The 26,483-nt window shown below is 36.3% G+C and overlaps 6 protein-coding genes and 1 pseudogene across 11 annotated transcripts; 6 read left to right on the forward strand and 1 right to left on the reverse strand.

The window, feature by feature from the left end:
• The first annotated feature begins 1,012 nt into the window (after positions 1 to 1,012).
• On the forward strand, positions 1,013 to 2,328 carry LOC8274304 (delta(3,5)-Delta(2,4)-dienoyl-CoA isomerase, peroxisomal). The gene is made up of 2 exons (XM_002514816.4): positions 1,013 to 1,802; positions 1,928 to 2,328. The coding sequence occupies exons 1-2, from the start codon at positions 1,166 to 1,168 to the stop codon at positions 2,116 to 2,118; spliced, it is 828 nt and encodes a 275-aa protein (XP_002514862.1). The 5' UTR covers positions 1,013 to 1,165; the 3' UTR covers positions 2,119 to 2,328.
• A 2,020-nt stretch (positions 2,329 to 4,348) lies between these two features.
• On the forward strand, positions 4,349 to 7,241 carry LOC8274303 (glycerophosphodiester phosphodiesterase GDPD1, chloroplastic). Of its 2 annotated transcripts, none has more exons than XM_048376987.1 (8): positions 4,349 to 4,816; positions 4,952 to 5,148; positions 5,603 to 5,662; positions 5,813 to 5,893; positions 5,995 to 6,195; positions 6,288 to 6,383; positions 6,514 to 6,710; positions 6,825 to 7,241. In XM_048376987.1, exons 1-8 carry the CDS (start codon positions 4,717 to 4,719, stop codon positions 7,057 to 7,059), a joined length of 1,167 nt encoding a protein of 388 aa, XP_048232944.1. In that variant the 5' UTR covers positions 4,349 to 4,716; the 3' UTR covers positions 7,060 to 7,241. The 2 variants fall into 2 exon arrangements, with proteins under 2 accessions (XP_048232944.1, XP_015572117.1); XM_015716631.3 differs by having other exon boundaries at positions 4,389 to 4,816; positions 6,810 to 7,241.
• LOC8274302 (wall-associated receptor kinase-like 1) lies at positions 6,957 to 10,165 on the reverse strand. Its single transcript, XM_015716686.3, has 2 exons — positions 9,077 to 10,165; positions 6,957 to 8,990 (listed from the first exon to the last, which is right to left on the reverse strand). The coding sequence occupies exons 1-2, from the start codon at positions 9,909 to 9,911 to the stop codon at positions 7,810 to 7,812; spliced, it is 2,016 nt and encodes a 671-aa protein (XP_015572172.2). The 5' UTR covers positions 9,912 to 10,165; the 3' UTR covers positions 6,957 to 7,809.
• A 443-nt stretch (positions 10,166 to 10,608) lies between these two features.
• LOC8274301 lies at positions 10,609 to 12,865 on the forward strand (annotated as a pseudogene).
• Positions 12,866 to 14,464: 1,599 nt separating this feature from the next.
• Positions 14,465 to 16,184, forward strand: LOC8274300 (dephospho-CoA kinase). The gene is made up of 3 exons (XM_002514812.4): positions 14,465 to 14,764; positions 14,897 to 15,042; positions 15,553 to 16,184. Exons 1-3 carry the CDS (start codon positions 14,570 to 14,572, stop codon positions 15,995 to 15,997), a joined length of 786 nt encoding a protein of 261 aa, XP_002514858.2. The 5' UTR covers positions 14,465 to 14,569; the 3' UTR covers positions 15,998 to 16,184.
• A 564-nt stretch (positions 16,185 to 16,748) lies between these two features.
• LOC8274299 (GDT1-like protein 3) lies at positions 16,749 to 20,484 on the forward strand. The gene is made up of 9 exons (XM_015716802.2): positions 16,749 to 17,156; positions 17,361 to 17,429; positions 17,572 to 17,685; positions 17,964 to 18,062; positions 18,260 to 18,332; positions 19,044 to 19,129; positions 19,706 to 19,789; positions 19,892 to 19,951; positions 20,119 to 20,484. Exons 1-9 carry the CDS (start codon positions 17,079 to 17,081, stop codon positions 20,305 to 20,307), a joined length of 852 nt encoding a protein of 283 aa, XP_015572288.1. The 5' UTR covers positions 16,749 to 17,078; the 3' UTR covers positions 20,308 to 20,484.
• Positions 20,485 to 20,979: 495 nt separating this feature from the next.
• Positions 20,980 to 25,578, forward strand: LOC107260920 (pentatricopeptide repeat-containing protein At4g21065-like). Of its 5 annotated transcripts, none has more exons than XM_048376606.1 (4): positions 20,980 to 23,617; positions 24,042 to 24,245; positions 24,547 to 24,670; positions 24,972 to 25,578. In XM_048376606.1, exon 1 carries the CDS (start codon positions 21,284 to 21,286, stop codon positions 23,555 to 23,557), a length of 2,274 nt encoding a protein of 757 aa, XP_048232563.1. In that variant the 5' UTR covers positions 20,980 to 21,283; the 3' UTR covers positions 23,558 to 23,617; positions 24,042 to 24,245; positions 24,547 to 24,670; positions 24,972 to 25,578. The 5 variants fall into 5 exon arrangements, with proteins under 5 accessions (XP_048232563.1, XP_048232564.1, XP_025012366.1 ...); XM_048376607.1 differs by having other exon boundaries at positions 24,042 to 24,141; XM_025156598.2 differs by having other exon boundaries at positions 24,042 to 24,670.
• Positions 25,579 to 26,483: the final 905 nt, after the last annotated feature.

Genomic DNA, 26,483 nt, shown 5'->3' on the forward strand with positions numbered 1-26,483 from the left:
AAACCATGCAAGAGAACCGCACTCGCGTATAATAACTTAATATAACGCCATCTGTCCTGTAAACTGTTAAGTATTTATGTATCAGTTAATTAACGAGTTTAAACGTTTAATAAATCAAACTCAAAATAGACGGAACTATTTGACTATTTTAAACAAAGTGCAAGGTGTTGTGTATGTATCAGGCCAAGTTATATTCCATTGCTCGGGTCGTTGGTTGATAAGATGGCTCACCATTTGAAGCTTCCCAATCTGCAGGAGGTCTCGACAGTGGTAGGTTGTAAGAAGCCATGGGTCTGACCAAACATGAGATATACACCTGCCCACCCAATGCTAAAATCTCTCTGCTAAAATACTCTTCCAGGCCCGCGATCCATTGTTGTGATTTGTGGACATCAAATTTTTTTTTTTTCAAAAGAAGAATGAAAACAGTACCATTGCTTATCTGCACGCGCGCGAAAGATCTTTTCTGTATTTCAGGAAATCTCTAGGACATCCTTTTCACAGCTACATATTACTTTGGATATTATCTTGCCAACAACCAGGAATGTTCCTTCATCTTCTTCGATCTCCTTAATAAGCGTTAGGATAATAAAATAATAAAATTATTCTTATTTAGTTCTCATTTATATACTAAACGTGTAAAATAATTAATAATTTTTTTTAATTTTATATAATGTGTACCGATCACTTAATAATTATATGTATATATAAATTTTTTATTTATTGCTACATATACCTAAATTAGAGCGCCAACCGTTTCAGTGATCGGTCATTTATGGGTAGCCATGATTGTCCGAAGGCGGTTGGTAGAGGTGAGAGACAGGGATAAGGTGTAATAAATGAGGTTAAGAGGGTTTGTTGAGAATTTTATGGTTTTGACTGTTAAAAATGAAATCCACAGGTCAGAGGTACCTATTTGTCTCAAACACCCATCACCGTTGTTTGGAAAAGACATTTTAAGGGATAAATAAGACGGCCCAGTTCAATTCTTCATCTTATACAGATTTGATCTCGATATGTTGTATTACTTTTGACTGTTGTATTTTCCATTTTCTGTTATAATGATGACGTAAATTAAATAAATAAATACTTTTCCAACTCCCACATTGTCTTACCAAGGATTTTCCTTCAGTTTCTCTCATTTTCTTGACAAATTAAAAAGGAAATGGATCGATACAGAACTCTAAAAATTATACAAAAAATCCCAAATTCACCGGTTGTCCACTTATACCTGAACCGCCCACATCAACGGAATGCACTTTCCCACGATTTCTTTACCGAATTGCCAAACGCACTTTCATGTCTCGACCAAGACCCTAACGTCAGCGTGATAATTCTCGCCGGCGCCGGCGATCATTTCTGCTCGGGAATCGACCTCAAGACATTCAATTCAATCACCGAGCAGACACTTTCCGGTGACAGGGGCCGAGCTAACGAGAAGCTCCGGCGGCAGATAAAGTATTTACAAGAGGCGATAACTGCGATAGAGAAGTGTAGGAAACCAGTGATAGCGAGTATTCATGGGGCCTGTATTGGTGGTGGTGTTGACATAGTTACTGCCTGTGATATTAGGTTTTGCTGTCAAGATTCGTTTTTTAGTGTGAAGGAGGTCGATTTAGGGTTAACTGCGGATCTTGGCACGTTACAGAGGTTACCTTCGATTATTGGGTTTGGTAATGCTATGGAATTGGCTTTAACGGGTCGAAGGTTTTCCAGTCATGAGGCTAAGGAGTTTGGGCTTGTCTCTCGGGTTTTTGGGTCTAAAGAGGATTTGGATGAGGGTGTCAGGCTTGTTGCTGAGGGTATGATTATTATTATTATTATTTCTTTTTAATTTGAATTTTAGTTTTGTTTGTACTTGATATGTATGATGTGCCCATTGTTCTGGTAGTTCAATTGTTTAAGTTCTTATAACAATCTTTTGCAGGAATTGCTGCAAAGTCTCCTCTGGCCGTCACTGGGACAAAAGCAGTCTTATTAAGAAGCAGGGACTTGAATACAGAGCAAGGGTTGGATTATGTTGCAACTTGGAATTCTGCAATGCTTGTATCTGATGATCTTAAGGAGGCTGTGAAAGCACAAATCCAGAAACGAGACGCTGTTTTTGCCAAGCTTTAAGATCGACCTAATGGTCTGTGCTAGACTTTGCACATCTTTTTCGTACCTTGGCTGGCACACCTACCAAATAGAATAAGTGGTTTTCTTGTTGCCCACAAATAAATGGTACACTGCTTGATTAACCTTGTAATGCATATTATGTTTTCCTGTGAATTATTACAAGTTTGGAACAGAAATGCCCTTGATATAGATGCTATATGTTGAGCCAAATGATGTTTGTTTGATGTATGTTGGAAACTAGATTATCGAACACAATGGTATGGCTTAATATGGGCAGGTTCTTCAAACATTATCTGTTTCTTCTTCTTGACAGTATCATGCAGAGCTTTTGAAAAACTCAGCTTCACCATTACAAAGCGTACCCGACAAATATACATGGCAAAGTGGAAAAAGGTAATCCACCTGCTCGTGTATCATAGGCCAGAAATTACTGGTGCTTTTCCATTATATATCCCTTCAATATTCCAACCACTTGGGCACTCTGAGTGACTACTCACTTTGTCACTTAAATGTTTTGAAGAAGTTGTAAAACAAATGAAACAGACTTGGAAATTATGGAGAAAAATGCGTATCCAAGGTGGATTGCAGTAAGAATACTACTTTAGCTTTAAGGTAGCAAATGAGATGCCTTTGATTTTCGGGTTCTTGAATGTCCAGTAATCACTCTGGCTTTTGACATGTTCTACACTAGATAAGCTCACTTTCTCTACAAGAACCACAAACAGAGAAATGGCGTACGACTTTGAGAAACTGTCAAATTTATACCTAATGCGTCATGCGCCACCACTCTCACAATCCTCTCACTAGTTATTTAGAAAATTCAATTGCTTTTAATCTCTTATGTGACAAGATATTCTCCTTGTGAATATTATGAGTCAAGATACATTTAATACAATATGTGAAGTTGTACTCTGACGCTAGTTACTTTGTCATAATATAACACAAAAATGACAAAAGAAAGATTATTGAAAAACCATCCACTTCGGGACTGAATGATTACACGTGGAGCTTAAATCATCTTTGATGGATATACATTAGAGATTAAAATCATACTGAAACAGAAGGGACACAGAGCAAAAGATTAGAAAAAATGGACGGATCACATTAGAGAAAGAGGGCCAACAAAGCATGGAACATGGTACTAGTGATTACTGAGTTAACCTGGAGAAGATTACCCAAGAGGATGAAGAACAGAAGACATGCACATGGAGAACGTGAAAACAAGAATCTACCTTATCACTCTCTAGTGCACTCTCGAATTGTTTCTGCCTTTCTTTAGTGGTCAACGATTAAGAGGTCCAATACAAGATATTCTTGTGTTCTTCTTCATTGTTCTTTTTAAAGAGAATTGTAGAATGAAGAATCTATGAAATGATGTGGGAATCTCTCGTGCGTTCTTGAATCTGTTTTTATTTCTTTTCTCTCATATAAACATTATATCAGTAAACTAAATATTATACTAACAGAATAAACTATGAATAATGAGATCATGTATATAAAATTAAAAATTGACTATTTTTCTTTTATTTTTTGACTCTCTGTACTAAAATTCAGGCCATACAACTGCTCACTGGTGAAATGAAGTAAGCATTTGTATCTTTCCTGTAATAGCTTATAATGATAAAAATTCTAGAGCGAGTTAATTCATAACAGCCTGATTTTTCTTTCGCAAAGGTTCCTACCGTTCATTCAAGTGTTTCTCGTGACATAATTTAATTATCTCGTGAAGCCCTTGTTTATGGTTTAATTTTGTCCTCGTCTTTCTTCAAGATCAATTAGTCATACAATAAAATTAGTAATAAAATTATAGCAAGAGGAGAGATGATGAGATAATAAGTGTATCAAAATTCCCTTTTCCATGAATTGTAATACAACTATTAAATAAGACAAAACAATTGAAGGCATCAATGGTCACTACAATTAGCTTCGAACATGTGCAGCGTTACCTCATCAAGCAAGAAATTGAGATGAGATTGAGCTAATGGTAGCAAATAAATCTTGATTTGCTTGCCAGTGGAGTCTTTTGTAAGAGATGAAATAGTAAAATCATGGGTGGAAAAGGGTAAGAGAACAGGTGGCAAAACACAAATCTGATTAAATTTGCATGTATAGATTTCATGATCCACGTATCAGACATCAGCATAGATTTCCCTACGTTTTCATTAACGAAATTGAATGGCTCGAAACTAAGTTTTTATTTTGTTATTATTTATCCTTTCGGAAAAACCTATGTTGTCTAAAAATTTAGAATGTATTATAGAGATATTAAAAAGAAAAGAAAAAAAAAAACACCCGAAATTTCCTCTCTTTCTTTATCATATTCCTAAACTTGACCGTTCTGTAATGGGAATATTCTTATCCTAATCCCTCTCTTCATCCAGAGACTTCCTTATTAGGAATATGCTTATTTCTTTTTTTTGGATATTTACTTTTTCAAGATTTAATGTCGAGTTCCATTATACTCTTTAAATACCTCCTCCTTCTATGTCTCAAACTGCAGCGGCAGCCTCTGTCTAAGAATCAAGGTAAAAACCCTCCGCATTCATATACTGAGTCATATTCTTGAAATCTTTTGCTAAAGAAAAAGATTAAAGAAAGATGGCTCTCAAAGCTGTTCATGTCTCTGACGTGCCTAATCTTGATCAAGTTCAAGAAAATGCAGCATTGTCTCTCTGCTCCACCCGCTTCACCAATATATGTTAGTTTCTTGAATCACAAACTATCTTTTTTCTTTTTCATTTATATATGTAGTTAGTGTTTTTTTTTCTGTATCACTTCTTTTTCTTGGTTGGTTTATGCTTATATTTGTATTGGTTTTATGTTTTATGTTTAGGTGTGAATGATCATGAAAGTGGTGATCATGATGTCGCTTTTAAATTCCCGAAATTTGTAGTGATGGGACATAGAGGGAGTGGAATGAATATGTTACAATCTTCTGATAGGAGAATGAAATCCATCAGAGAGAATTCGATTCTCTCCTTCAATTCCGCTGCTAAGTTGCCTCTTGATTTCATTGAATTTGACGTTCAGGTGAGGTTTAGAAATTCAGAACTCCTTGTATTGTGTGCGTGTCTGTGTGTGATATACGGTGACTGTTATGGGCGACGGTTGTTTGTTGGTTCGTTGCGGTGGCAAACTTCTGTCTTCATCTACCGCGATAAACTGAAGTATAACTCTTCAGGATTCTAGTGTTTTGTCATTTAGGCACGTCCATGTGTGCGTGGAGCTGCTGTTTGCCTCATCTTTGTCCCTTTTCTTGTCTCTATTTGAGTCTTAATTGTTTGTTCTGCTACTTTTTCTTATCTACATCCATCTGCCTGTCCCCACAATTGTATAGTGATCAGAATTACAATCTCCATTGGAGGGTACTGAAAATTTACTTCTGGTGGTTTTGCTGTGCTTATTTTCCTTTAACTTTTACTATGGGTGAGGGAAGATCCATTGGAAGAAAACTGTAAACAAAAACAAAATGTATTTGTTGTAGGTGACCAGAGATGGCTATCCAGTCATTTTCCATGACAATTTAATCCTCACTGAAGACAAGGTCAGCTTTTTTTCTTTTTTACTTTCTTCCTTTTCTTTCTGTTGTTTTTTCAGAGCAAAAAAAGAAAAGTAACTCAAGAGTCGTTCTTAAAACTTTAAGCTTGATCAATACTGATTGTTTATGATGTTGATGGGGATAACTTGATTTCAGGGTACCATTATTGAAAAACGAGTTACAGACCTCACTTTAGCTGAATTTCTCTCCTACGGACCCCAAAAGGAGGCTGGAAATGTAATTGTCATTTTCGTTATCTACCCTTTTATCCTTTCTTTTAAAATGATTTTAGTATATTGATAGAGTTGTTGAATCCTTCTGCTCTTATCAAATTTCAGGTGGGAAAGACTTTATTTAGGAAAACAAAAGATGGGAAAATCTTTGAATGGAAAGTTGAAGAAGATGATCCTCTTTGTACATTGCAAGAAGTTTTCCAGAAGGTTGATGGTACAATAGGCTTCAATATTGAACTGAAGTTTGATGATCATATCATTTACAAACAGGAAGAATTTGAACACATTCTACAAGCAATCTTGAAGGTATTCTTGCCATTTTCAGCTTCCATTATTTTGGATATCTGGATTTTGCATTCAAGTAATGGCTTAAAATACATGCTGATTTTCATGGCCAGGTGGTGCTTGAACATGCCAAGGACAGGCCTATCATGTTTTCTAGCTTTCTACCTGATGCAGCTCAGATGATGAGAAAATTGCAGAAAAAATATCCTGTAAACTCACTTATCATGCCTGTTCATTACTTCATTGTTTCTCCTTCCGATTTTTTCCCCTTAATGTTTCTTTTTTTGTGCTTTCTGGAAAAGTCGCTCTCAAGGATCTAATGTCAATGTTACGATCCAGGTTTTCTTCCTAACAAATGGGGGATCTGAAATTTACATGGATGTAAGAAGGAATTCATTGGATGAGGCCATTAAGGTTTGCATGGAAGGTGGTCTGCAAGGAATTGTATCTGAAGTCAAGGCTATCTTTAGAAATCCAGAAGCAGTGAAAAGAATTAAAGAATCAAAGCTTTCCATCATTAGTTATGGCCAATTGAAGTAAGCATTAAATCGTTTGTGGTCTTTTTAGGTGATGTGTGCAAAGTTTGTTGATCGAGGTTTTCATAAATCTAGTTTCACTAACACAGCAGAAAATAGTTGTACATTTCGCAGTAATGTGCCAGAGGTGGTATACGTGCAGCATTTGATGGGCATTGAAGGGGTGATCGTTGACCTTGTTCGAGAAATTACAGAGGCTGTCTCTGATTTCAATAACCCTGCAAAGGCAGGTGTCGAATCGAGATTATTTGGCAAGGAAGGCAAACTGCAATTGGAAACGCTAATATCTGCAGAATTTTCAGCAGACAATCTCCATTTGTCCACCGACTTCGTAGTTCTTCACAGTTGATGAATCAGTGCATCTCTTCTGAGTATCAAGTAGCAATAGGGTATTACACTTTTAGACTAATGTAGTTCCTTGTACACTATCTTCTAAGAAACAGGTTCGTTCATGTGTACGATATATAGTTGGACTTTGATGTAATCTTATACAGTGTAAATGTACTAAAATACAATTATCACTTTCTTGCTCCTGCGTCTATAGTACAGTTCATTTCATGGTCCATAGTAAATGTTTTGCAGAACATATTGGATAAGCCTAATGTTGAAGAACTAAACCTTGAAGCTTTGTCCGAAGGGACCAACGGACAAGAGACTTCAGGGACCAAAGGGTAAGGCCTCAGGTCTGTACAGCTGAAAGTTGTACAGACATGTCATCACAGGTCGCTTTAACCCTTAATAGGGAGACATTAGGTAGCTTAAAGACCGTTGCAACTCAGCATGTATATAATAGAACATTCACATATTGTAAATCTCAGAATTTTAATTTGTAATTTCATCACAGATCAATACAATTTCAAATCTCTTTTTCTACACCTAAACTATTTGTGCAATTTCTTTGCATAATCTTATATGAGCACACAAATTCAGCTCTAAGTAACTTTTTTTCTGTTCAATTAGCTCCATAACTTCAGTATCAATTGAGTTACAATATCAAAGTATCAATTGAGTTACAATAATTGATATTAGAAGCAAAGGATGTATGATGATCGAAATCAAAGTAAAATATAAAAAATACTATACAAAAGGCTAAAGAAATCTAGAATGAGGTAGATTCCATTTCCAAGGAAAATGTAATGTAGTCCTCAGTTGATTCTTGTCCTGGTTCATCAGCACGGTGAGCGAATGATGGGTCATCTCTCAGCAGCGAAAGTTCTTGGTCAATCTGCAAGCATCTTTCTGACTTCCTTAATCCATCCAACTCCATAGCTACTTCTCTCATTGTTGGCCTCTTCTTTCCATTCAATCTCACACAACTTGTTGCTAGCTTTGCAATGGCATGCATATCTTCTCTCCTTGCTTCTCTAGCAACTCGAGGATCTAGTATTTGAAGAAGGCGATCCTCCTTCATCGATGAAATGAAATGCGCAACAAGGCTTCTCTCATCTTCATTTCTATCGAAGGAAATAGGCTTTTCCCCTGTTATAAGCTCAATCATCACAACCCCAAAACTGTAAACATCACTTTTCTCTGTGAATTGGCTTGTGTGGAAGTATTCAGGATCGAAGTACCCAAATGTTCCTTGTACTGCAGTGGTTAGATGAGTTCTGTCAAATGGGATTGCTCTCGAAGTTCCGAAATCCGATACTTTTGCGCTATATTTATCATCTAGGAGTATGTTTGAAGATTTGATATCTCGATGGAAGATAGGAGATGAAGCTGAAGAATGCATGTAAGCCACTGCTCCAGCTACTTCACTTGCAATTCTTAAGCGCAGCTCCCATGGAAAAGAAGATTCTTGGTCTTGTTCGTGAATATGATTGGAAAGATTTCCATTAGGAATGAACTCATAAACCAGTAATGGAAGCTCAGTTTCCAAGCAACAACCAAGGAGCTTCACAATGTTTCTATGGTTTATCTGTGATAGAATGACGACCTCATTTATAAATTGGGCAATTTGGGTTCTGTCAATCGTTTTTGATCTCTTAACAGCAACTATACTACCATCTGGTAGCATTCCTTTAAAAACTGTTCCATATCCTCCCTGACCAAGAAATCTACTTTGGTTATAGTTGTCGGTAGCTCTTTGCAGCTCTTCTGCTGTAAACAATTTTGCCTTTTTACCTCCTCCACAAGATGAGAGTTTTTGTTGCAACAAGAAGCCACCATTCTGCTCAAATAGTCTCTCTTTGCGAATTCTGTTTCTTCTTTCCTTTAGGAAGTGAAATAACTTGTAGCTGAAAAGGAATAAACACAGTAATCCCATGCCAATGCCAGTACCTGAAGTAAATAGAAGAAAAATTTAGTATAAATAAAATTCATGATAAACAAATTAATTTAGATGAAAGAAAGAGAGGGAGACAGACCTAATAGTATTATCAGTTTGGTTGGAAATTTTTTGCTGTCTTGTCTGCAGTTAAGACCTCCTACTCCTCCTTTAGGACATTGGCAAAAGAAATTTTCTGGATCAGCCATGCATCTTTCGCGTCTAAGCGGAACCAAAATAGGCGTAAAAGGAAATATTATGCTGTTCTGTGACAACCTGTTGGCTTCTAGTATGCTTGCAGCATCAGCCCCGAAAGCCTGCCCAATTGATGAAAGTGTATCTCCCCATGTCACCATATACATCAACAAGGAGATCACTCCATCTGCTGTTTGGTTTCGACTCGGACAAGCACACCTTAATGGAACCATCAACTCCATTCCTACCTGAAGGTGTTCAGGATCATAGTAGTTTTGACCCGTCAAGGCCTGGCAGGTAGTCAGGCCTTGATAAGTGTTATTTGCAATTGTAAAATATGACTCAGTTAGATTTTTGATAGTGTAGGGAGTATTATGCTGGTATATACTACCTGTACATGAACAAGAAATAGGAACTACGATTAATTTCTGTGATGGAATTTTGTCTTTGATTGATATATTGTTGATCAAGGCTATATCTGAGGCTTCTGAACCTAAAACGTAAGCAATAGAGATGGGGGTGTCATAAGGGGGGAGAGATAAAAAGGTTATATAAGACTGGCATGGCACTTGATCATTGCCATTGCAAAGATATCCTTTCGATATTGAAGGGTTTACACCGCAGTTCAACTGAGTATTGTTAAGATAATCTTGTTGGCAATTTGATGGTTGATGAATTACAAACAGAAAGAGGAAGATGAAGAAGCAGCAGAATGAAGACAAATCCATTTCCATGGACATGAGTTCTCAGACTGGAATTTAGTTTGGTAAGCTGTTTCTTGTATAATTCTGTTATAGGATTTTGACTTGGCAATTGGCCTGAACCGGGTTCAGCTAATGTTTGGCAATTCTTGGACTTTTGGCTCAGATAATTGCTGCTAACCCAATCTACAATAAGAAAGCGTGGACATATTGGGATTTTCTTGAAAACCTCTAGATTGAGACTGAACTAGGGAAGTGCTTGACGGAGAGTTTGAACTAATAGATCAATCAGAGTTTTTCCAAGAGCTTCCTGAAGTTCCAAAAGACAAGATAAACAAGAGTTCCTTCATTTGACTAGTCATTAGTTACTTATGCCCCAATAATACTAGTACAAGTATTATCCCCATCTTGTCTCTATATGGAAAAGTTCCTTGCTTGTGGGGATTTTGTTTCAAAAGTCTTTGTGCATCATGTGCTTTTCAGCTATGAAACAGACGTTTTTCGGCTTTCATATCTTGAAGCAGGAATATATCTATTTGTTTATTGCAATCAGTTAAGATGTGGTCAATGATGCACTCTACAAGATAACCATTTTAATTAGCATTTGGACTCTTCTGTTAATAGTCCAAGAAGGCTGCCAAGTCATAATTCAGCAGGTGATGCAAGCTAATATATAGCAGATAAATTTCAACTTTTGCAAAATAACTCAAATCCATGGAACCATTATCATTCTTGAGCTTATTCCTCCTCCTGTTTTTAATTTATCAACCATCTAACTGCCAACAAGAATATATCAGTGGCAAGTCATTAGACTGCAGTGAAAATTCTTCTATATCAAGAGGGTATGTTTGCAATGGGATAACCCAAATCCCATGCCAGTCTTTCTTACCTTTTCATCTCGCCCACCCTATGATTCCCCCATCACCATTTCCTATCTTTTAGGTTCAGAAGCCTCAAGTATAGCCTTGATCAACAATGTATCATCCATATTCACATTTCTCTCAGAGAAATCAATCATAGTTCCTATTTCTTGTTCATGCACTAGTAGCATCTACCATCATAATACTTCTTACTTTATTCAAGATTCAACTGATACTTATTTTACAATAGCCAATAACACTTATCAAGGCCTCACTACTTGTCAAGCAATAATGGATCAGAACAACTACCCCAGCCAAGGTCTTCCTGTGGGATCGGAGCTAATTGTTCCACTAAGATGTGCATGCCCAACTCAGAACCAAACGGAAAATGGAGTGATCTCTTTGCTGGTGCATATGGTGACATGGGGAGATACAATTGCATCAATTGCAAATTCTTTTGGTGTTGATGAAGCAAGCATATTGGCGGCCAACAAATTGTCAGAAAACAGCACTATCTATCCCTTCACACCTATACTGGTTCCACTTACAAACGAAAATCGTCTGACAAATCCAGCTGCAAATTTCTCTTGCCAATATCCCAATGGATCTGTTGCAGTTGGAGGAGTAGACGGCATGTATTGCACATCTCGAAGTAAGAAGTTCCCAACTAAATTTGTTGCACTATTAGGTTTGTCCCTTACCTTTCCTTTCAATCAATCTATATTAGCTTTCCACCTTATCTACCAGGGAAATATTTCCTTTTCCTTTGAATCTACTAATCCAAGAAATGCATATGCATTATATTGGCAATTATATTGACATCATGACAAAATGGATGCTAAATTGTCCATGTGCTAACTTCAGGTGTCGGCATTGGTATCGGACTTACTGTGTTTATTCCTGTTCACCTACAAGGTATATCAGTTCCTGAAGAAAAGAAGATATAAAATTCGAAAGGCAAAATTGTTCGAGCAAAATGGTGGCTTCTTGCTGCGAGAACGATTATCATCTTACGGAAGTAGTGAAAAGGCCAAACTATTTACTGCAGAAGAGCTGCAAAGAGCAACAGACAACTATAGCCAAAGTAGATTTCTTGGTCAGGGAGGTTTTAGCACTGTTTACAAGGGAATGTTACCTGATGGTAGCATAGTTGCTGTGAAGAGATCAAAAACTATTGACAGAACACAAATTGAGCAATTTATAAATGAAGTTGTCATTCTTTCTCAAATCAATCATCGAAACATAGTGAAGCTTCTCGGTTGTTGTTTAGAAACTGAATTCCCATTACTAGTTTATGAGTTCATTTCTAATGGAACCCTTTCTCAACATATTTATAATCAAGACCAAGAATCCTCACTTCCATGGGAACATCGCTTCAGAATTGCAAGCGAAGTAGCTGGAGCATTAGCATACATGCATTCTGCAGCTTCATTTCCGATCTTCCATCGAGATATCAAGTCTGCAAACATATTGTTAGACGATAAATACAGCGCAAAAGTATCAGATTTTGGAACTTCAAGATCAATCCCATTTGACAGGACTCACTTAACTACTGTAGTGCAAGGAACATTCGGATACTTAGATCCTGAGTACTTCTACACAAGTCAATTCACGGAGAAAAGTGATGTTTACAGCTTTGGGGTTGTACTAATAGAACTCTTCACGGGAGAGAAGCCTATTTCTTCTACAAGAGCTGAAGATGAAAGAAATCTTGTTGCACATTTCATTTCAATGGCAAAGGAGAATCGACTGCTTGACCTTTTAGATGCTCGAGTTGCTAAGGAAGCAAGAAGAGAGGACGTATATAGCATTGCAAAGCTTGTAATAAAATGTGTGAGATCAAATGGTAAGAATAGACCTTCAATAAGGGAAGTAGCAATGGAGCTGGATGGAATTATGAAATCCCATCAAGAGTCTCTGTCGGGAGATGAAGCATCATTCATTCTTTCCGTTGCTGAAATGGAGAATGATATTAGAGGATGATATTGCGTTTTCCTTAGAAATGGAAACTAATCTTAAACTAGCTTGAGATTGATTTTTGTTCTTTTTCTTTTTATTTAGAAAAGCTACATTGTGCAAGCAATTTCTTCATCATCAGAAAACTAATTTAGTGAATTAAACGTATTCGGTTCAGGGATTTCTTACAAGCGATGCTAACATATGAATCTTGGTTTTAGAAAACAGGATTATGATTCTAATAAGTAAATGAATTTGCACATCTGGGACAAATGACAATTGTCAAGCTAGTCAAAGTACAATACATCCAGTGATGCAAAATTTATAATAAATAGCAGAAACACTCAAGTTTAGCTTAAGTACTCTAAACCATGAAGCTATCTTCATTCTATCATTTCTTGATATTTCTTTTTCTGTCAAATTATCAACCATCATACTGCCATTTCAAAAATATTTTAACAATTCTCAGATGGACTGTGATCCTTCTGGATCCAAAGGGTACCTTTGCAATGGCCATCCAATGCCATGCCAATCCTTTGTAACTTCTCGATCTCGCCCACCCTCTGATTCCCCTGTCAGTATTGGTTATCTTTTAGGTTCTGAAGCCTAAAGTACAGCTTCAATCAACAAATTATCAACAGAAGATAAAATTTCCTATGAGAAATCGATCATAGTTCCTGCTTCTTGCTCATGCACTGGTAGCATCTATCAACATAGCACCCCTTACGCGATTAAAAAGAATGATACATCTTTTGAAATTGCCAATGAAATTTATCGGGGCCCGACGATCTGTTAAGCCCTTCTTGGTCAAAACTATTATATGATGAGTTGAATCTAGATATAGGAGAGGAGCTGATGGTTCCGGTAAGATGTGCATGTCCAAGGAGCTGATGGAAATATTTTCGGGGTTGATGTAGCAAGCATACTAGAGGCTAATATGCTGTCACCAGAGAGTCCAATCTCTCCCTTCACGCCTATTCTGGTACCACTAAAAAGTGAAAGCTGTAAAGCGAATCCAGGAAATTTCTTTTGCCAGTGTCCTAATGGCTTTTCATTAGAAATGGAACCCACCTCAATGTAGATCTCAATCTAGTTTACCATTTCTATTATAATTAATATGAGTTTTTAGTGATGGATGCTCATTACTATATGAGCTTTGCACAATTTCATGGGAACGATATAGTTGAATCAATAAGATTGTGACCATTTTACGTGACGAACTTTTCCTCTATTTCTTCTCAATCTTACTGTTAAATTTCATTTTTTTCATGGTTGAATATATGTATTTTATAATACTAGCAATAAAATATATATTTTTTTCGATGACGGGATAACATGCTCAACAAGAGCTTCCGTGACAAAGCAAATGTAGTTGCCAGTGACGAGGCAAATGCAGTCACCAGAGTTTCGGCGACGAAGAAGAAAAAACATGTTCACTGTGACGAATGCCTGGGGAAAAACTTCAGTGAGGTAGAAAATGTTTAACCATTTCCCAGTGACGAAGACAAATAGTCGCTTAAAGCATTGGTTACAAAGGATTAAAGATCACTGAAATTTTCAGTCGCTAATATGTATCTTCAATGTTTCATGACGAAGTAAAGGAGAATTTGGTGACGATAAAAAAATGATCAATTAAACATTTGGACGACGAATAGAAGTGGTCCCCAAAGAATGATTAGCTCATTGCCGACACTATCTGGCGTATTTGGAAGACAAGATAACGGAAAGGCGGACGACAGATCACAGACAGAAACCACAAGCCCATGATCACATATCCAGTCCAAAGATCAAGCCCACGTTTATATCTCCCTTGCACTGCGCTTTGACTCTCTAGCCTACCTACTCTTAGATTGCCATGTTAGGTATTTAAGAAGTTTAAGTATGTCCTGTATACATCTCCATCGTCAATTTCAATTACTTGATAAGAGCAATTCAAAGCGTAGAAGAAGCATTTCAAAAGCAGTGACAATGAGAATGGTGGGATTAACAGGTGGAATAGCGTCGGGAAAGAGTACTGTTTCTAATCTTTTCAAATCCCATGGAATTCCCGTTGTTGACGCCGATCTTGTCGCTCGTGTATGCTCTGTTAAAAGCTTTTATCTTTCGCTTTTGATTTTGCCAATTGACCTTACTCAATTGAAATTCGAAACGAAGTTTGGGGTTTTTTGTGTGTTTTTCTTGATTTATAGTAGGTGGTAATCTGTTCAGGATGTTTTGAAGAAAGATACAGGTGGGTATAATAAAGTAGTTGCTGCATTTGGAGAGGATGTGTTACTAGCTAATGGGGAAGTGGATAGACCAAAACTTGGCCGCATTGTGTTCTCTGATCCTTCAAACCGGCAACTTCTTAATCGGTACTCGTTATTGCTGTTCTTGTAGCTTCTTTTTCTTATAAATGTGGAATCAGTTTTAAATATTTTTTATGTCACTTACTCATCAAATTGAGTTGCTAAGTACATTTGTGTAGTACATCATGCCAGTTCTTTCGTTTAATTATGCTGCATGAGGTATCTACCTTTGAATGCTGTGAGAAACGACATCTGCTTAGTGCTTGCTGCCTTTGGTCAATGATTACGTTCATCTTATACAGTAGTTCATCCTCAACTTTCCTTGTGATTTTATGTTGGTAATCATGTCATAGCATGACCATGATGGATCTTTTGTATAATCTTGAAGCAGTTTGTTCTGAATAGTGAATTCATTTGCTTGAAGTCTTAAATTAATATGTTTGATTTCAGAATTCTAGTGGTCAAGTTTTCGTGTATAATTTCAAGTCTTGGTGGCTATAAGAAACTTGAATTGACAGACAATTAGCATAGAATTGCATATTGCAGCAGTTGACTTTAGGTCCTGCTTTGGTGCAGGCTTCTGGCTCCTTATATCTCTTCTGGTATCCTTTATGAAATTCTGAAGCTATGGTTGAAGGGATGCAAGGTAATTGTCCTCGACATCCCACTGTTGTTTGAGACCAAGATGGACAAGTGGACAAAGCCGATTGTTGTTGTATGGGTTGATAATGAAACACAACTCCAGCGGCTTATGGCCAGAGATGGAACCAATGAGGAGGATGCCAGGAACAGGATAAATGCTCAGATGCCCCTAGATGTAAAAAGATCTAAAGCTGACATTGTCATTGATAACACTGGCTCATTGGATGACTTGGAAGAACAATTCCGGAAGGTACTATTCCAGGTTACTAGGCCCTTGACATGGTCTGAATTTTGGCTCACAAGACATGGTGCCCTTACAGCCCTTATTTCCATTGCAATTGCGGTTGTTGTTGGCAAAAATGTTATCAGAAAGTTATGATCGAAAATCTCCCAACTCGATATTCTCCTGTTCATTGATCATAGATTTTCGGTGTTTCTTTCTGTTTTGCATTTCTTATCTCAAGCAGTGAAGCTGTTTGTATCTGCCTGTAACTTCCATCCATTCATGAAACCTGGTGTTTGTACTGTGATCTAAATTAAATCCTAAGCTGGTTCGTTTGAAGTCATATGCTGGACACTGACTCAAGTTTTCAATTTCTAGATTACGAGATAAAGCATAATTCATATACATTCTTTTAAGATGATCTAAATCAGAGAGAGATGTTGCAAACTATGATAAAAGATGCATGAATCTGTGTTAGATTTCTTTTTATACACTATTTATATCTGTGTTATATTTCTTTTTATGCACTATTTATATTTTTTAGATTTCTTTTTGCGCGTCTCAAAACACAATTGTTTATGGGTACTCAATCTTTAGAACTGAAAAGATAAGTGAGAAATCTTTTTAATTTGATGGTCTTAATTTTATCTAAAAGGATATTCGTATTTTGATAGATAATTTCTCATTGCCTAAAAAAAAAAAGTATGAAAAACTCAAAACAAATGCTTATTTAATAATATATATTTATAAAAAGAATTAAAATAAATCTTAAATTTGAGTTCTCTATTCATCATCCATCAATCAGCATGAACCATCTAAATTCAAAAAAAAAAAAAAATCACTTTTCTAAGGGTGATAATATAAAATATGATAAGAAAGAACAGTGTATCAAGTAAAAAAAAAGAAAAGGGTCACACACGCGCACACACACATTGAACGCGCAATTCTTTTTTATATTACAAAGTCTCTTACACTCCGTCCTTTCCTAAGGGGATCTTCGTTCTTCGCAAGATCTCTTTCTCTCTCCTCTCTCTCTCTCTCTACACTTTCTTTAGATCTCAATTAAGCTCACAACTGTACCTTACAATTCCAGTAAAGCTAAGATCTTTTTCTTCTAAGTCTTGATCCACTTTCCCGAGGAAATAAGAGTCTCACCTTTTAATCTTTCTTCATTTTCTGTCTCTCCAAACACAAGACTTCCACGCATCAGCTTTTCTTGCAAGTCGTTCTTTTCTTCATGGGGTTCGTGTCAAGCCCTAGACTTCTTATTCTTTTTGCCTTTCTACTTCTGGGTCTGCCTTTAATCGCTGCTCAGGTACTGTTTTTGTGTTTTCTTTTTGGGTATATTTTTTTTTTGTGTGGAAGCAGCACCTTATTATTATTTGAATGTAATTGTTTCAATTTATAATCGAAGTCGTAATCTTTCTGGTATTTTTTATTGTTTGGAAGCAGACCCTTGATGTTATTGGAATTAAATTGTTTCAATTTATATGCAAAGTTTTAATTTTTGTGGTTTTAGGATTCACTGGTGGAAAATGAGAAGGAAGAATCAACTGCATCGATTAAAGATCTTGGCCGACGTGGCATGGTTTGTTCTTTTAGATATTTTTTTAAATTTATATGTGAAGATATGGGTTTGAAATGTGATTTGGGTTTTAATTATATTGTTGAGGTTGTTTGACGTACTTAGATTTGAGGCAGTGTTAATAGTATGGGAGTTATAAATGCAGATTGTTACAAAAGATATTGATGGCAATTCTGTTAATCTGGGGCTTCATGTGGACTCTGGCCTTGGTGTTTTTGATGCATTTATTGCTAGCTTGTCCATGATTATTGTCAGCGAGGTTTGTGCATTCAGCTCTTTCTTGTTTATGCCTGGTTCTATACAAAAAATTTGTTGCTTTTATTTACAAGTGCTAATTCCTGCTTCTATACAAAAAATTTGCTCCTTTTTATTAACAAGTCCTCATTCCTCTTATTATGATGTGCTTTTAATTAAAAAGGGAAACATCTCCATTGATTATATTGATTCATGTTTTGTTGAATGATGATGTTTAAGAGTTGAGTGGAGGTGACTTTTGCTGCTCACTGATCTAATTTTGTGGAAGGATTTTGTTGCCAGATTGGAGATGAAACTTTTATAATAGCAGCTCTTATGGCAATGCGCCACCCCAAGTCGATTGTTTTATCCGGTGCTCTCACTGCCTTGATTGTAATGACTGTAAGTTTTCTATTTCTTTCATATTTGTTCCAATGACTGGAACTTGAAATTCTCCTTTAGTGTATTTGTTTTGTTTTTGTTATTGGAATGCATTTTCATGGAACTCTAAGGGAATGGTGCCTCAACTAGAAATCAGATCACTTCTCTTGTGCTCAATTTTTGTGAAGCTTAAAGCTGTTGCATGTGTCCATTATTAGGTACTTTCTACTGGACTAGGTAGGATTGTGCCAAATTTGATATCAAGAAAGCATACAAATAGTGCTGCGACAGGTACCTAAACATAAATTGTATCTTTTAATTGTTAGTCAGATACCAATTGCCATAATCTCTCCCTCCCCCTCTCCTTGTTTTGTTCCCTATGTAATGATTCAGTGTATGTATTGTAGATCATATGCAATTAACTCTAGTATCAGTTTGCATTTCTAGATTTTCTATTCCTTTGTGGTGAATTGTATTGTTTGTGGCTGTAGAGTTTGGTGTTTGGAAAAGTAGCATAATCCACTTATTTGATTCCCTATGAAATGTATCTAAATACAGGCTTTTGTAGTGTCTTTTGAGTTTCGAGTGCTAGGAAGTAAATAAAAGATGGTTGTGCTAGAATATTGCGTCATAGGAAGCCTGTAGTTGGCATGAAAATTGCAGATTTAAGTTGAAGATCTTGAACATTGTGTATATTGTTTTCAGCATGTCATTTTTCAGTTGGCTTTCTGATAAATGCCAAGTAGTTTACAACAATTAAAAGATTTTATCAAATGTATATGTCTCAGTTTGATTCCAAACCCAACTCCTTTTAAAATCTTAAGATTTTTCCTGAAATAGAACTTTAAAAGTGAAACTGATTTTGGCAGGAGATTTGTCAAAAGTATTAATGCAGAAAAAATTTGCACAAAGGTGTCATACTTCGGACAATAGCTACACTGAAGCATATATAAGTGGTGGAATGATCAAATGTTAACCTTTGTATTTCCTTTTCATATGCAGTTCTTTATGCATTTTTCGGGCTGCGATTGCTTTATATTGCCTGGAGATCAGATTCAAAAGTATCCCAGAAAAAAGAAATGGAAGAAGTATGGTTTTCCCATCCTCATTTTGGCTTTTATTTGTTCTCATCTGGTTTACTGTAGCAAAGTTGATACATTTCCCTTTTCCATTATGTTGTGTATATCTTTACCGCAACTCTCTTTCAAACCAAAGCTTGCTCAACCTCTCTTTTTTGATTCTAAGTTGTATCATTACTTGGTATAGATGTTAGCTTTCATCTTCAGCTTTCAGTTTCTTCACAGATATATAACACACCAAAAAGGACAATTAGTAGTTTTGGCCTGTGGGGATTTTCGGTTTACTTCTCATTGTGTATTGGCTATATATCTATTCCCTTTGCATAATTGGTGTAGGTTGTAGGTTGCCAGTGTTCCTCTTTTAGATTGATATAATTTGTTGGATAGTCATGAATGAGCAATTTACCAGTCAATTGGGCATCCTAAATAACCCAGTTTGTATTCAGTGGGTTGAGGTTCCCAGTACTTGCTTGGATATTGTTTTGAAAGCGGTTCCTACCCCTTCCTCCTCCTCTCATTCTATTTAATGCATTCTCCAGAATGGGACTTGTATCTATATTTTAAAATTGCACATTATGTTCTTAGGTAGAGGAAAAGCTTGAATCAGGGCAAGGGAAAACAACCTTCCGACGTTTCTTTTCAAGATTTTGTACTCCTATATTTTTGGAGGTGTGTCATCTGAACCTCTCTGTTTTATGAAAGTTTGATATAATTCTATGTTATTGTCGTTTGGTAACCATTGCTCTGAATTAGTTTTATTTTGCTATGTAGTCATTTATTTTGACCTTTCTAGCGGAGTGGGGAGATCGGAGCCAGATTGCAACAATTGCTGTAAGTCAACTGCATTATGTTATTGTTCTCCTTATAGCTTTTAAGAGAATAGCTGAATGGCTCTGCCGTGTTTCTCTTTTTGTCCTTCATGTGATTAAATTCTCATTTTTGATTCTTTAATGGAAATTACATTTTATAGTAGTTGAACTAAAATTCTGTTCGTGCAGCTGGCAACCCACAAAAATGCCATTGGTGTAGCAGTAGGAGCTACAATAGGACACACAATCTGTACTTCCTTGGCAGTGGTGGGAGGAAGCATGCTAGCATCTAAGATCTCACAGGGGACAGTTGCTACAATCGGAGGCTTGCTTTTCCTTGGGTTTTCTTTATCTTCTTATTTCTATCCTCCTCTGTAAGAACTACATTGTAGGCTAACCTGATTCTTTATATAGTAGTTTGAGATGCAGTTTCTACTTTTCCTTGTAATTTTTTGTTGAAAAGGGTTTTATACTAACTGGTTTATACCAGACAGTTCTGCTTATTCTTTTGTACAATTAGCTTATTATATCAATGGCGTAATGGTTTTCAGTCAATCTTTATATCTTTTGCGGGCACTGAACATTTATGAATGCTAACTTAAATAGCTCAAGATATATCGCTGATTTGGAAATGCCTGTGATTTCACTAATTCCCCATCCTCCACTGGTTCCTAAAGGAGCAGGATGACGTCTTTTCAACCCAAGATTTTATATTGTGATATGAGATGAGACAAGAGATGAGGCTATCCACCAGGAATCAAAGATGGAACTGATATTTTGTGAACTAAGAACTTGAGCATTGAACTGCTCTGTTAGAAGGGCAGACATTTTCCCCATCTAAACTAGAAATATACTCATTTCTTCGCCTTTAAATTTACTGAATACGGCAGTGAGAGGAAAAAATGGCGTTACTAATTCTCATTTTCTTCCCGGAAGATCCTTCCACCTCTTTTCCCTTCTTTTCCATATGAATTTCAAATGAAAGTCGTTCATTAATAAATAATTGAAAAAGAAACATTCTTGAGACATTTATGTTTTTTTTTTGAGATAAATTAAAATAAAAGAATTAAGTTATTATAAAGTGAAATATCAAGGATTTTTGATCGCTGCTGGTTATCTGGTGGTCAAGGACTGTACTTAATTAAGTCTCGGGAAGTCCCGGGTGGATCTTGTTTCGGTTTATTATTGCCCGCAGCATTACCAGAAAATATACAAAAATATATAGGGAGTGTTCCTGGCCCCTGTTTGTGCAGCTATTTAAATCTTAACTGTCATACTTACTCTGTCAGCAGCTAAACCGAAACAGAAAATTGAAAACTGAAAACTATCACCAGTTTAATGCCATACCTGTAAAATGAGATGGACTTGCCTAAGCACCAAATGCTTTTACACAAAACCAACCCACTTGCCCTCTTCAGTTCCCATAATCACAACAGATATCATAAACACTACTAGCTTTGAGCATCTCTATTATCAACAATTTTACAGGTTTCTTCAATCATTATCTTCTAGTTACTCTAATAACCACAAATATGCAGAGTTACTACACTCTAATGTCATCAAGATTGGATCTTTTCACAATCTGGGTATCACTAACCATCTTTTGGACCTCTATGCGAAGAACTCTCAGAATTTGTCTCATGCCCACAAGCTGTTCGATGAGATTCTTTGCAGAGACGTTCGCACTTGGACTATTCTGATATCGGGTTTTGCTCAAACTAGGAACTTTAAAATGGTGTCGGGTTTGTTTAGAAGGATGCAAAAGGAGGGTGTTTGTCCTAATCAGTTCACTTTATCTAGTGTTTTGAAATGTTGCTCTAGTATATGTGAGATTAGAAATGGGAAAGGAATTCATGGGTGGATTTTGACAAGTGGAATTGGGTTTGATATTGTGTTAGAGAATTCAATTCTTGATCTTTATGTGAAATGCGGTGCTTTCGATTATGCTAAAAGCTTGTTTGATTCGATGGCAGAGAAAGGTACCGTGTCTTGGAATATAATGATAGGTGGATATTTGCGTATGGGAGATGTCGAAAGTTCCCTTGAGCTGTTTCAAAGTTTGTATTTTAAAAATATTGCTAGTTGGAACACAATTATAGATGGTTTAATGAAAAATGGGTTTGAAACTATTGCATTGGAGTTACTTTATAAGATGGTGGAAAGTGGACTTGGCTTCAATTCGGTTACTTTTTCTGTAGCTTTAAATTTGGTTTCGTGTTTAGTGAATTTGGAATTAGGAAAACAGATTCATGGCCGGATACTAAGACTTATAATTCATGATAATGGGTTTATAAGGAATTCACTTTTAGATATGTATTGCAAATGTGGAAAAATGGAAGAGGCATCCAGAATGTTTAGAAATGTGCCTGTGGAGATTTCTTGTGATGATCCATTGGGAGAAATTGTCTCATGGAGCTCAATGATTTCTGGATATGTTAGGAATGGAGAGTATGAATATGCTTTACGAACATTTATCTCCATGGTTCATGAACAGGTTCTGGTTGACAAATTTACACTCACAAGTGTTGTTTCTGCTTGTGCAAATACTGGGTGTTTAGAACTAGGAAGACAGATCCATGCCCACATCCTAAAAATTGGGCACAAAGTAGATGCTCATTTGGGTTCCTCACTAATTGATATGTACGCTAAGTGTGGAAGCCTGAATGATGCTCAGATGATATTTAAGGAAAATGATGATCCAAATGTTGTTCTGTGGACGTCGATGATATTCGGGTGCGCTTTGCACGGACAAGGGAGGGAGGCTGTTAGAGTCTTCAAATGCATGATGAATGAAGGAATTACACCAAATGAGATTACATTTATCAGTGTTTTAACTGCCTGTAATCATGCAGGGTTGCTTGAAGAAGGCTGTAAATATTTTGAGTTGATGCCAAAACTTTATGGCATCAAGCCTGGTATTGAACACTATGCTTGCATGGTAGATCTTTTTGGTCGAGCTGGTCGCTTGAATGAGGCAAAGGGTTTTATCGAAAAAAATGGTGTATCCCACCTGAGTGCAGTTTGGAAGTCATTTCTATCTTCTTGCAGACTTCACAAAAATGTTGAGATGGGAAAGTGGGCATCTATAAGACTGCTTCAGCTTGAACAACGTGATGCAGGGTCCTATATTTTGCTATCAAACATGTATGCCACAGATCATAGGTGGGAAGAAGCAGCTAAGGTGAGGAGTCTAATGCAGCAGAAAGCAGTTAAGAAACTCCCAGGACAGTCTTGGGTCCAACTGAAGAATCAGGTCCATACTTTCATCATGGGGGATAGATCCCATCCACAAGATGCTGATATATATTTTTACCTGGAGAAGCTCCTCGGACGATTAAAGGAAATTGGTTACTCATCTGATGTGAAATCAGTGACACAAGATGTGGAAGAAGAGCAAAGCGAACTTCTTCTTGGTTTCCATAGCGAGAAACTAGCACTAACTTATGCCATTATGTGCACATCATCTGGAACACCAATTCGTATAATGAAGAACCTTCGGGTTTGCACTGACTGTCATAATTTTATGAAGTACACTTCTCAGCTGTTAGGTAGAGAAATCATTGTGAGAGATCTTCGACGATTTCATCATTTTAAGCAGGGACACTGCTCTTGTGGGGATTACTGGTGAAGAAAGTGAGGGACACTGTCATTTTAAGCAGGGACACTGTCATGCATAAACAAAATGCAGGTATTTCTTTCTAAGGCCAATATACGTCTATCCAATTACTATTTTCTGAATCAATGCTCTGGTGGCCTAAGATTTTATTGATTTGTTGGTCAGGCATAAGGTTTTATTGATTTGTTGGTCAGGCATAACATCTTTGGGTTATCCACCCCACCTAACAGAACATTTCAACAGGTCTATAATTGAATTTATTGAAGTATTTGAATGAAATAATTAGTGGAAATTCTTTTGGTTCCCCTATTTATTTACTAAGAGGTTTTTTAATGTAATATAACAGCTAGCTTGAGTTGAATTAGTGCTAGTGATGATATCAAAGAAGCTTCTTTTTTTCATTCTTCTGATGCATTTGAGAAGATTCATTGAACACTAAGAAGGAGGTTCATATAAATGATAATGAACTTTCTTTTTTAATGTTGATGGTTTGTAGTGAAAAGAAAAAAGCTGTTTCCCAAGGGTACGCACCATCAGTATCACATCACTTGGTTTCTCTCTGTTATTTTGGGCTGAGCAACTCTTTTGAGAGTACGGTACGATAAAAATTGTAAACTTCTGAGGATGTATGAATTGGAATTGTCTATCATCGGCCTATTCCAGTCAGGGGCCTGTTGGGCACTTGTTTGCCCTCTTGCAGGTGTTGATTGCATAACTCCAACTCGTGAACTTTACCTACTTCAAAACTCTATGCTAGCAGCCATTTTGATTCGGTTGTTTGATCTAGGATTTTTTCATTCACGAACATTGAAAGATTCTTTTTCTTCTAATATGAGAAGAAAGCTAAGCTAATACAATGTTAAAAACTATTGTTAGTTGTATGGAAGATACTGTATCTTAAATCTCATTTGTAATGCATATTGAAGGTATGACCTATGGAAATGTTTTCATCGAACAACAATTTTTCATATGCTTAAAAGTTTATTTCTGAAGTACTGCAGTTGAATGACGATAAGGAAGAAAATAATGTGGAGAAGGACACGGTTGATGATATTGTGTGAAATGTGGCCGTGGTTAGTGACTTAGCAATGATCGCGGATTAGCAACTTAGCATCAGATGCTGAGGTGAGTAGTTGAAAGCTTTACCACATATGCAAGAATTTTCCGAAACTGGACACAAGCAGATTTCATATACTATCATTTTTCTTCTTAGGTTAAATTCCTGTTACTTTAATATACATGAATCTTTCCTGAGTAGAAAAAGGAAGGGGTAGAAGTAAAGAAACAAAATTACTTTTTTAAGAATTCAAGTTTTTTCTTTTTAAATTAGAGAAAAGAAAAAAGGGTAAGAAGTAGCTTCAGAGGTTTTATTTAGTCTTGCTCTGCCTTTCATGTTGACATAATTCTCTATTTCTGATCGCTGCAGGTTAATTTAGCAGTCAGACCTCAGCTGGGATTTTGTGTTAGGGCATGATCATCGTCAAAGATTCGCACTGATGAAGTATTTACAGTATGCTACACTTGCAAGTCATGACTTGTATATATAGAAGTTGATTGAGATTATGAAATGCTGCCTTTCCACATTGCGAAATCCAGCAACATTTTAATGCCAGGCTTTTACCCTCAACTTCTGCAGTTAAGCTGTAACTTTCTTGTATACAGGTGCCTCCAATGGAAAGGAAGGGGCCTTTTGGATTTGCATCAATTGCGTATTATCATCATTTGATTATGGATTAGGGCTCTTCTTTTCGCTTTTGAAGTCTTATCATAATTATGAAAACTGGCTTCTTGTTACATATGTGCTTAGTTCTAAATTGACTACTACAATACAAACTAAATCAAAGTGGCTTAGTTGGTGTTTTTGCGGGTGTGAGTCCAAGTATTCTCGTCACCATTCATCAAAAACTGTAGGAATTTACACCGCCACAATGACACTAAGAAAATAGCTACCTTCTTGTTGTATAGTCGACCACTTATTTAGATTTCAATGAATAAAAAAGAAAATCAAAATTGCAAGTTGATTTTAACTTAAATGGCTCTAAATATTAACTACAATCTACTGAGTAACTAAATATTAAATAGATGTCTCTAAAATAATATTAACTATATTCTACTGACTAATAATGACTTTCAAGAATTTAATTGGCTGGTTGTGATCTTATCTTAGTTATAGGTACCTCAAAAAAGGTTTTCAACTGATCACTCAATGATTTTCGAAAGTTCCTCTGACCAGGACATCACTTTCCCAACGAATTTCCTGGTTCAATTGGTATTATATTCTGAGCATCAATCATGTTTTTCTTCTTTGGAAACAAGGAAGTGCAGAGTTTGGTCCTCCATGGCCAAGAGACCTCTCTAATTGGATTCAAACAGTAAAGATCGCTTGTATTGCACTCTATGCTTCAGGTTTGGTATAGAGTCCAAACCACTCAAAAATTCTAAAAATTAAAGAAAAAGATAAAGAAAGAAAGATGTAATTATACTTATTAGTAAGACATATGTGTATACATAAAAATTTGTTGGCTTACTCTGCAAGAGAGGCAAGTAAAAGGTAGGAACCCACTGTGTAGAACTAATTAAAACAAAATGATATATAAAGTTTTTGCTTTCTTAATTATTTAACTAATTTTTATTTCTTTAAATGTGTTCAATAATCCACTTGCTCCACATTACATCTTCACATAAGAATTGAATTCGAAATCATAAATATCAAATTACACCTTAATTATCACCCAAGCGAACCTATGGTTTAGGGTTTTATTTTCTTAATTTAATTTAATTCTCTCTCTTTTCATTTTTAATTTCTTTTGAAGATACCTGAGACAAGAGACAATAAGGTGGTTTTAGTTGGGTTGGGACACTGTAGTAGGCAGAAGATAGCAGTTCTACCTACTTTGGATTATTGCATGTCTAAAGAACATACGTATGTTTGGTCTGT

Source organism: Ricinus communis, chromosome 7 (assembly GCF_019578655.1).
Source record: "Ricinus communis isolate WT05 ecotype wild-type chromosome 7, ASM1957865v1, whole genome shotgun sequence".
NCBI lineage: Eukaryota > Viridiplantae > Streptophyta > Magnoliopsida > Malpighiales > Euphorbiaceae > Ricinus > Ricinus communis.